This window comes from Echiichthys vipera, assembly GCF_963691815.1.
Source record: "Echiichthys vipera genome assembly, chromosome: 6".
Taxonomy (NCBI): Eukaryota; Metazoa; Chordata; class Actinopteri; order Perciformes; family Trachinidae; genus Echiichthys; species Echiichthys vipera.
This window is the reverse complement of record NC_139831.1, coordinates 4,612,557-4,623,641: the sequence shown is the minus strand read 5'-3', so window position 1 is coordinate 4,623,641 and position 11,085 is coordinate 4,612,557. Positions and strand designations below refer to the sequence as shown.

At 42.9% G+C, this 11,085-nt stretch overlaps 1 protein-coding gene across 2 annotated transcripts; it reads right to left on the bottom strand.

Moving 5' to 3' along the window:
- Window positions 1–1,894: 1,894 nt before the first annotated feature.
- LOC310948527 (leptin receptor overlapping transcript-like 1) lies at window positions 1,895–10,169 on the bottom strand. Of its 2 annotated transcripts, none has more exons than XM_083915687.1 (4): window positions 10,114–10,169; window positions 8,594–8,669; window positions 6,340–6,526; window positions 1,895–5,321 (listed from the first exon to the last, which is right to left on the bottom strand). In XM_083915687.1, the coding sequence occupies exons 1-4, from the start codon at window positions 10,127–10,129 to the stop codon at window positions 5,205–5,207; spliced, it is 396 nt and encodes a 131-aa protein (XP_083771813.1). In that variant the 5' UTR covers window positions 10,130–10,169; the 3' UTR covers window positions 1,895–5,204. The 2 variants fall into 2 exon arrangements, with proteins under 2 accessions (XP_083771813.1, XP_083771814.1); XM_083915688.1 differs by having other exon boundaries at window positions 6,340–6,523; window positions 10,114–10,140.
- Between the last annotated feature and the right edge of the window lie 916 nt (window positions 10,170–11,085).

The following is an 11,085-nucleotide window of genomic DNA, read 5'->3' as shown; positions in this document are numbered from 1 at the left end:
TAATAACTAAGTGCTGATTTTAAAGATGAATTATTACTTTTAGGATCGATTAAGGAGTTTTCCGAATTACTATTACATGTAGAGTTCCAAACATTAAATGAAGTCCACCAGTCTGAGTTTCAAGGGGCTCCTTTGTTAAAGGGAAATGAAATATGGTGTGAACAAGCAGCTACAAATGTTCCGGTTTTACGCCAAAGCCACATCTTCTGTTTCTGGGAAATCTGCTCACGCTTCATTTTGATCCCTTTCAACTGGGGATTGTAATATCCAATGATCTACACATGGTTTTAAGTTATTTGCCACACTAAGGAGAATATATGTCAGCCCTGTCTTTTATCCTGCACTACTCCGTCTTTGATTCAAATTCTGCTTTCACTGATTTGTCATTTGTGAGTGTGTTGTCTGTGAATCGGCTTTTTAATGAGCATTATCTTAACCCGAGGCCTCAGATTATCATTGCCAACAACTGCTCGTCTGTAATTGTTGCTCACATGAAAAGAATAAAGGATCTAACTTGATTTCTGGGGCAAAATAAAGTTAATTTAAAGAGATTATTAGGTGGGGAAATAGAAACAGTCAATTTAAAGGAGCAGTGTGAATTCAGGGGAATCTATTAGCAGAAATGGTATGTAATAATAATAGATGTTTTCATTTGTGTATGTCATGCTTTCGTTCTCTGAAAATGAGCCTTTCATATCTACATGGGGGAGTAGGGCCTCCAACACGGAGCCTGCCATGCTGGACCACCAGTTTTCTACAGTAGCCCAGAGAGGACAAACCAAACACTGACTCTAGTGAGAGCCTTTCACATTTTCACTTTACCTGGAGGCCACTGTAGGTTCTCCTATACGCATGGTGGGGAGGGATGAGTGGAGCCGTATTCAATTGATTGCAGTCTGTAACCTCGCCACTAGATGTCACTAGATCCAACACATTGCTCCTTTAAAAGTGCTGAATATGTTCTGACCATCAATATGAGTTATTTAAAACTCCAAAAAGCTGTCCATCTAAATAATTACATTTTGGTCACTCACAGTGGCTTTACTTCATTATGTTACACATTTAATTTTGTTTATGTTTAAAACGTCCTCCTTCCACTTGACATGATGAGATGTTTGGACTCTGTTTTCTGTTTAGTAAAGGGCTGATTCTCCTGAGGGCACCGAGCTCTGCTCACTAAGGGCGCACTCACACTGTCCATCCGTACCGTGTCCATGCGTTTCACAGTAAAGTCTAGTTTGTTTGACCAGTGTGAATGCAACCGTACCACGCGTAGGTGCGGCACGCTTGCCGTCCGCGGCCCGTTTGGGAGAGGTGGTCTTTTGTAAAGCACGTTTGCACATGTATGAGCAAGAGCGTGCGCACGTGTACGAGCACTAGGCCTACGGCCGTTCTGACGTCATTTTATGTGCGCCTGTTGGGACATAGAAAAAAGAAGGACGGACCATGCGCGGACATTTAAAACAATGGCGGCGAAAGGTTCACGTTGGTGTGATGCGGAGGTGGAGTGTTTACTGTAGATTTGGTCGATGAAAATATTCAAAAACAGTCGACAAGACGCACAAAAACTCAGAGGTCTACGGAAAGATTTGGAAACAAAGCCACGCATCGCCATGACGTCATCAACACGTGTGACGTGTTGTGGCGTGATGACGTATAGGCAGCAAGAAGCATTCGCCGAGGCCCAGGTAGTGTGAGTACAAACGGGCCTGGGGGGGGGGACAAGTACCCTAAAGCACGGGGCACGGTACGGACGGACAGTGTGAGCGCGCCCTAACAGGACACAGGACACAGTTACAGTTGTGCAAAATGTGTGAGCCTATCTAAACCAGTCTTGTCAGCAAAGCAAATGCATTTGTAGTCAGTCAAAGGAGAGGATGTTCAAAAATGGCGTTTATTTAAAAAAAAAAGAAGAAGAAGAAAACCACCATGCTGACTTCTGCCTCTTTAACAGAAACGTTGTAGATAAAAAATGGCGTCGGACGTCGACACGAAGCGTCCGGTAAAATAAATAAATACAATGTCCTCCCAAATCTGTGAGAAACAAAAGCGTAACATTTCTCTTAAAACAGAAACACAAGAGAAACCCATCCCACAGCTACACAGCGGGTTCTGTCTTAACGTCTACGAAACATTACAATTCAAATCGATACAGACGCCTCGGGAACACAATATGGAGTTACCCTGCTCGTCCAACCATCGACTGACTTACAGATGACCACCAGGGGGGTAAATCTACTGTTCAGAGCATGTTCAATTAGAGTCAGAGGGGTATTACATAACAATACGCACAAATCATGTCAGTAGTTTTCAATATGCAGTAACTCAGTTCGATACATGTGTAACTGGAACGAAAAAGCTTCCATCATTATGGTGCTTTCTCCTTTCATTTATACAATCAGTGCCTTCACGGAGGTTGTGATCTCTGGGAGAGTCACGCAACAGACAAAAAAAAATAAAAGGGTGAGGTGTTAATGCCAATTTGTAGTGCTAAAACCCAGGTGTCGGTTAGTATTTTTAGCCGCGGCTTCCCAGATTTCCAATGCTTTGCTTCTCTTACGAGTTTCGCTTTTTGTTTTTCTCTATAATTAATACTTTGATAAGAAGACAAGACACTCTTGTGTGGAACTGGACAGCGTTCAGCTTATCACAAAGAGCGGAAGCAGGAGTAAACACAACACAAGTACACAAACAGATATATAAAAATGACAGATGATGTTTACGGAGGGAGCACATAAGTCCCTCCAAATGCCACAGTTTTGTCAAGTTTATATATTTGTTTATGGCAGGATTACAAAAACAAGCTATAAGTTAAATAATGAGGTTTAGAGGTGTTTTGTTGACATTCTTTAACTTTATTAAATATTAATCTCCCCTGCTTCCAGTGATTATGCAAACCTAGGCCAATTACGTCTTAACTATACCTCCACAGATATAAGAGCGGTGTCAATCATCCAGCTCTTAAAGCGTATTTTCCCAAAATGATTTATTTCAAATGCGTTTTTTTTACTATATGTGTGGTTTTAAAAATCTGAAAAAGGTGATTTTGAAGGTGGAGGGAGAAAACTTTGAGCGTTGACTCACTGAAGAGCTCGTCTTAAGCTTTCATTGGAAATCTGTTGTGCATGGAAACCAATGATAAAACATGTTCTGGGCTAGCCTACGACACACAACACGTAAAGAAAAAGGTTTTAAATTATGGGACACGATTAAAACAAATAACACATCAGCATCAGTCATCAATAAAATTCACATTTTAAACCTTCAAACTGAACCATCCACAAAATCAACATCTAAAAGGAAATGTTTGACCTTTCATTCAACGCACAGGCGCTTCAGTGAGGCAGCAGATGCTAAGTACCTTGTTTAGTTACAACTAAAGCAGCTGAACGACAAACAGGAGAGCTGCACCTGACTCACTGCCGGCTGTCAGCTGCCAACAGATTACACAACCCCGTGTACAGATTTCCTTCCCACAGGCCGGAGAACGTAGACGCAAAACATACAGCGCAACAGTGTTTCAGTGGTGAGAATGCTGGTGTGAGTAAATGTGACGGCATGGGCGCCAAATCTGGACCTAATGAGAGAAATCTAACTCCGAGCGTACGCTCTTTTATTTTGAAGGAGTCACATTTAAAAGCTTAAGGGCCGTCAGTGACGGAGCAGGCCTTGATTTTAAGTCGCCTGGTTCTTAGCTTGGCTCCGTTTCCAACCAGGGCTGCAGTCCTCGTGCTAATCCTACACTCGCTGGCTGCTACTAAAGGCTTTTCATGCTTTCTTGACCTGACACGGCTAGGCTTACCCTTAGAGTGAGGTAACAGCTATCGTATGGAAAGTAACCTGGTGAATAAGCAGCCTGCATCCAGTTGGCGCCCGGGAAATCACTGAGTCTGTTTAATTTGATCTCTGCGGTGATGGTGAGGGTGCTGAATGGATGAACACTGTGCTGCCACTAAACGTCGTCTCCTTATTTTGTGTGATGACTTGCATGGATTGCAGACAAAACACAATTAAAGGGATGACATGTTAAAATGAAAACGCTCATTTCCAGCAGGGTCCAGAGACGTACTGCTGGAGAGCTTTCCATTTACACACGTGACGAGGTAAAGATGAGAAGGGTCTGTGGCAGCGACAGCCCCGTTCTTTCACAAACACACTGATTTTCTACACTTTCACAGCGTTAGCGAGACTAGCATTACATTAACAGGGAGCTAATTAAAAATCTGCATGCTATCACCTGAATTTTCACCTTTTACTGTGAGAAAATATAGAAACAATTTTAATCTAATACACCATGGAAATGTGAGCTTTTGCTCATCATGAGTGGTGAAATCTGAGCTCATAATGTGCAGATCGGTTTTCTGCTGATTTACACTCATCTCAGCACTTTGAAAATCGACAGATTGGGTGTGCATTTTCCAGTCAGAGTGCTTACTAAATAGAGAAAGGGACCATGACGGGTATACGAAGCCTGTCCTTTTGGATTCCAGATCAGGCCTTAAGCCCTTTTCATATTTGCCAGCCCAGACAATGTCAGGGGAATCAGTTCAGGAGATTTTTTTTCACACACGCAGCGCACAACCAGAGATTCTCCGTCCGAGACGTGATGTCACTTACTGAAAATACTCCATTTGGTTAAGGAGAGGGAGCGCTTTGGTAGAGCCCGCAGGAGGCAGGACATGACACCAATTGCACCCCCGTTTTGCCGATCTCTGAAATGCCTGATGATCTTGGTGTCAGAAGTTCCCCAATCTCGTCTTTCGACTGAATCAGATACTTGCGTTCACACGTTCAGCCCCGCCGGTTAATGTCTGGAGGTTTGCGGTGCATGTGTGAAATGAGCTCTACTCGACATTCAATTGGATTCTTTTTAACATGTTTTTCACAGAGGAAACAAGCAGTTGTTCACCGGCGTTCATCCCCTTACAAAACAAAACGCACAAATGGAGAAAGTTCAAAACTAAAATGAGTCAAAATCCAACTGAAAGTCAGCACGTTTCCATCCCACTTGTTCAACGCAGGCGGTCAATAACAAACAAACAAAAAAATAAAGTATTGCACTGATTTGGTGTGAGTCTATGAATGGGCGGTCATCATATAAATAACAACAACGAGAACCAAACAGTAATACCATAATAATAATAATAATAATTGGAACGCTAATAAAAACAGTTCAGACTAAGGTCCCCCGTCCCTCTGCTGTTTTACCACTGCTGCCAACTGAAGTCGTCGTTGGATCCGAAGACCATGAAGAAGCCCAGGATGGTCCCGAAGATGACTACGTTACCCGTTACCACGAGCGCACACGCCCCCCAGGCGATCTGCGAACCAACACATCAATAATTCAGGTTAACAAATGCTGCCGCACACGCTGCCAGGCTGCAGCGCTTATTTAGGCCAGAATCTGGTGGGTGTCAACAACAACAGTTCACAGAATCATCTCCGCACGTCGACAGTGTGTGTGGGATCGGATCAAAATAAACTACAGTGTGTTACAGTGTGTTACAGTGTTCCTGCGGTCGTGCGTGCGTGTGTGTGTGTTTTCATGGCAATGAAGGAATATGTCCCTGAGTGTAACAGTGTTGCTCATTAATGTGTTTTTAAAACAGTGGAGCTCTGTGACACAGGGGAATAATATATAAAGCTTTGATATACAAGTAATAATTGTTAGGATCAACAAATTGTTGGTTTTCGTCTTTTTATGGGATGTGCTGATACTAACAAAAGTACAGAATATTCTATACATAAGCTACTCTTTATGTTTCTGAACTTAGTATACTTTTACTTTCTAAAATATCATTTTTTATCTATCCGTCTTGTCTCTGTCTGTCTATCTGTCCGTCTTTTCTCTTTCTCTCCTTTTCTTCCTCCCCAACCGGTGCAGACAGATGTCCGTCCTCCACAGAGCTGGGTCTGTCTGACGTTCCTGTCTGTTATAGGGAAGGTTTTCGTTGCCACCGTACTCTACGGGGGAATTGAATTGAATTGCATTGACTTGAATTTTAAAATTACACGTAGCATCAGATGCTGTCTTGGTGCTGTGATTAAATGAATCTCTGGGTGAGGGACAGTTAAAAAGTGGGTGTGTTCTACTCTATGTATGTTTTCTGTAACCATTTTCCAGGAGTAATATGGTTTTGATGGAACATTTTGCATTTTTTGTTATTATATATAACTGATGTTATGTGATGTAGCACAAAGTTTTAAAAATGACTCGCTTTGTTTCCTTTTCACTTCAGGTTTCCTGCTGTGGTGGAGTGATCTCACAACACAACTGTGTGCACACACTGGAGGCTTTCTTCTTCTTCTTACTGTAAACAGGAAGCTTCTGTCACTTACTACGTCGGCTCTTGCGAAGACGATGGGCAGGCCGAAGGCTGAGATGACGATGCCCGTCGTGAGGAAGATGGCCAGCTCTTTGCAGGCGTTACTGGCCGAGTCTGTGTCGTCGACCACCCGCCGCGAGATGCAGTAGGGGATGGGGGCGAGGATGTAGAAGAAGAGGAGGAACAAAGGCCAGTATCTGCTGCAGAGAGAGAGAGACAAGCAGAGAGATAAATACACACATGCTGTGATGACAGAGGAGGCAGTCAAGGGAAATAAAGGACGACACTGTTCAGCACATTATCTAACTTCACAGGAGTATTTGACGAGGAGCTGCATTACTTCAACTTAATCACTGGTTCGTTTGTATACACAAACACAAAGTTGTGCCTAGCATGACATTTTATATGCGTATAATTAACTTAAGTTAGTTACAGTAACAACTAAGTAAAACAAAATATAACCAAATATGTGTATATGTTAAATCTGAATCAGACTTAGGGCGCACTCACACTGTCCATCTGTACCGTTCCCCGTGCTTTAGGGTACTTGTCCCCCCTCCAGGCCCGTTTGTACTCACACTGCCTGGGCCTCGGCGAATGCTTCTTGCTGCCTATACGTCATCACGCCGTAACACGTCACACGCATTGATGACGTCATCGCGATGCGTCGCTTTGTTTACAAATCTTTCCATAGACCTCAGAGTTTTTGTGCGTCTTGTCGACTGTTTTTGAATATTTTCATCGACCAAATCTGCAGTAAACACTCCACCTCCGCATCACACCAACGTGAACCTTTCACCGCCATTGTTTTGAATGTCCGCGCATGGTCCCTCCTTCTTTTTTCTATGTCCCAACAGGCGCACAGGAAATGACCTCAGAACCGCCGTAGGCCTCGTGTTGTGCTCGTACATGTGCAAACGTGCTTTACAAAAGCCCACTTCTCCCAAACGGTCCGTGGCCAGCAAGCTAGGCGCGGTACAGTTGCACTCACACTGGTCAAACGAACTAGACTTTAGCAGTGAAACAGGCTTGGGCACGGTACAGATAGACAGTGTGAGTGTTTGCAGTATTTGTGAGCAGCTATTTTCTGCTGTTCATTGGCCGATGATTATACAAATACAGATATATCTTTGACAAGCTAAAATGTGCTGACAGCGCTCCTACACTGCATTCTGCTGGACTGAGGCTGTCATTTTGTGCAATGATTATTTCAGATGTAAAATCAGATAAGGTTACAGGATTCAGAGCTTAGGCTGCAGCTTGAGGCCTCATATGTAGAAACCTGTCAGAGTTGTTTCCACTGTTTCCAAGCACACTGGAGAAGGTTTGGTGTGTTACAAATGCACTGGCAAGGTGACCACGCTATCTTTTCGCACAATCCTAGGGAGATGCACGCTTTGATTACACCTCTGAATTGAATGTTGGTGCATCCTTGATGTGTTTCATTTGTACTTTCATGCGAGGCGGGATTAGCAACTCTGCAATGCAAAGAAACTGACCACGAGGTTTACTGTTTTTGGGGTCATTTTAAAAATGGTAACTTTATGGTGGCTTTAAGGCACTGCATTACCTCAAATTGTGATCGTTAGTGTGTCAAAATCTAGTTTTATGACCTTTATTATTTCACATGATATTGTGACGTTTCAGCCAGTGTGAGAAACAGTCGACCAATCAGAGCTTTGTTTACAGGATTAAGAATGGGGACACTTACTTCTTACACAGCTACCTACTATGGACGAAACGGTTACCGGTTCAGTTCACATAAAGTTCACATAAACCAGATATAGAACAAAAAGAAACAGCAGGATACTTAGATATAATCTGGATTATTTTAGAATAAATCCTGTTTATCATTTATCTTTTAGTGTGATTTTTTATAGGCCTAGCATGAATCATTTCCTCAACAGTTTAATGATGTTTTATTTTCCCGGGGTATTAGCTTTGTTATTCTTTTAATGGAAAAAGTGTATTTTAATATTGAAGTATGTGTTTTTCAATAAACATTTGGCTGAAAAGACTTCAGTGTGTAAAGATGTCAGCATAAAACCTCACTTTATTTTTCATAAAGGTGGGAAATTGTCTCGTCTCGTGTGGCAGGTTAGTCTTAGGGAGCCCCCGAGCAGGTTAATCCAGCCCTGCATCCACACACACAACAAAGCTGTAAACCTATGATGGGATCACCCAACGTGCATCTGAGTGCCCAGTTTGGACAGTGTCCCTCACACACACATAAACAGGCTTGCATAGTGTGTGATGGTGATACTTACTCGTACACAGGGAGGGCACATCCCAGCATGAGGAACATGAGGCCGATGGCCCCGCCAAAGGACAGGCTGATGAGAGCTGCGAGAGAGCCAGAGGGGGAGATATCAGCATGGGCTCAGTGTCACATTAGAGTGACTCTCTGAATCTGTGCGCCGAGTAAATCCTCCACAATCACAACGCAGCAGCAGCAGGGCCCCTGGCTACTTCAGCTGCCATGTGATGAATCAGCTGATTTCACGTGTTAACGTCTACATTTGCAATCTAAGCCGTGTTGTCAGGGGCTCATGTTAAACTCTGAGGGCGATACAGGCAGTGTAGTTCAGGGGTCAACGTTTCTTAGACCGAGGCCCCTTATAGCTGAGCCAATACAATACAAAGATATTACAGCGATTGTTAACATATTCATATATTTATACATCATATGTTAATGATAAACAGGCATTTGGAAGGCACATTAAATCCTTCAGCTCAATTGCATAGTGCATGGCTACCTCAGTGGCTACCTCAGTGGCTACATTAGTGGCTAACTCATTGGCCACCTCAGTGGCTACCTCAGTGGCTAACTCAGTGGCTACCTTAGTGTATATATCAGTGGCTACCTTATTGTATATCTCAATGGCTACCTCAGTGGCTACCTCTGTGGCCAACTCAGTGGCTAATTTAATGGCTACCTCAGTGGCTACCTTAGTGTATAACTCAGTGGCTACCTCAGTGGCTACCTTAGTGGCTACCTAAGTGTATAACTCAGTGGCTACCTCAGTGGCTACCTTAGTGGCTACCTAAGTGTATAACTCAGTGGCTAACTCAGTGGCTACCTTAGTGTATAACTCAGTGGCTACCTCAGTGGCTACCTCAGTGGCTAACCCAGTGGCTACCCCAGTGGCTACCCCAGTGGCTACCCCAGTGGCTACCCCAGTGGCTACCCCAGTGGCTACCTTGCCTATAAGCCTTTCATCAAGATTGTGTAAATGTGTTCAATCATTGTTTCACAAATGTATCTTTGCCAATACTAACAATGCGTTGCATTCATGTTAATATATATTTTCCGACATTTTTTGAGGGGGAAAAGAAATAGCAACGATGATCAAACAACCTGGCTCTGATGAACCCTGCAGTAACTCTGAGGACCCCCCTGGGGGTCCCGGACCCCCTGTTGGAGATCTCTGGTGTAGTTGCTTGTTAACAAAAATGAATCAAGGCAGCACACTGGGGGGGAAGGCATTACAGCGGTAACCACTACGTTATTACACCGCTAAAAGGGAACTACATTGAATGCGGCATCATAACGCACCGTTACATGGTTGCAGTTAATAACCATGTAATTGTGTAGCGGCTGCTTGTAGCCACGGAAGCTACCAAGCTAATGCTAACGACTGTGCTGGCCCTGCGGAGAACTACTTCTTGGCGTCACCGTGACAAACGCATCCTTCTGTCGTCAGGGTAATTTAACATGTTATAATAAACTGAACCAGGATTTAGAGACTTTACAGACTGAAGGAAGCGACAAGGGTGAACGTCTTACCTTTAATCCCAGCCATTTCTCCTGGACAAAAGCTCGACACAGCCCTGACGGATGACAACAGTGCCCCCTCCCTCCTCGGCTGTCGGGTCCAACCGACATCCAACCGGCCAGCCGTGCTGCCTTCACGTGCTACTAGGAATATCGGAATTATGAGCTCTTTACACAGAAACAACCGAGTAAAAATGTGAATGTGGTGTGATGATAGATTTCATTTACATTTATTTCAGGCAGCATTCATTCCAATAGTCTTTGCACAGACAACAGCAACATTTGAATGCAAGTTGTGCCTGAAAAAGAGTGGAGAGAAGAAAAAATCTTATGTATACCCCACCCCCTTTTCTCATCAAGTGGCTTAAGCAGAACGTGTATTGTCACTTCCCGAATTTATGCAAGTAAATGTAAATAACAAAAACACAAACAAGATGACAAGGTCAGTTGGAAATCTCACATAAAATATGTACAATCTAAACTGCCAAGAAGCATTTCAATACTGAGCAAAGCTGAGCATATTCTGGATCATATGTTTCTACATATCCTATATTGTTCCCTGGTTTTGCCATATTTCATTTACTGCAGAAGTCTGGGGAAACATATCAATCTACATTGCAATCACCAACTATACTTCAAAAAAGAGCTGTAAGAATAGTTCACAATGCTGAATATCAAGTCCACACAATTTATTTTATTTATATTAAAAGTATCGATATTGTAGAATTGGGTTTCTCTGATTTGATTTGTATTAAACTATTTATTCATGCCATTATCTGTATCTGTACCATTATATGTACAATATTGCATCGGTGCAATATCGCCTGTTTACAGTGTGAAATTATCATACATGTGCAATATCATTACAAGTGCAAAAGTATTTAAATTTATCGTAACTATTAATATCCAACTGTAACCCCTCATGTTATTCTCCTCTTCTCCCATGTATGAAGCCATTATTCTTATATTCTAAGATGTTTATAT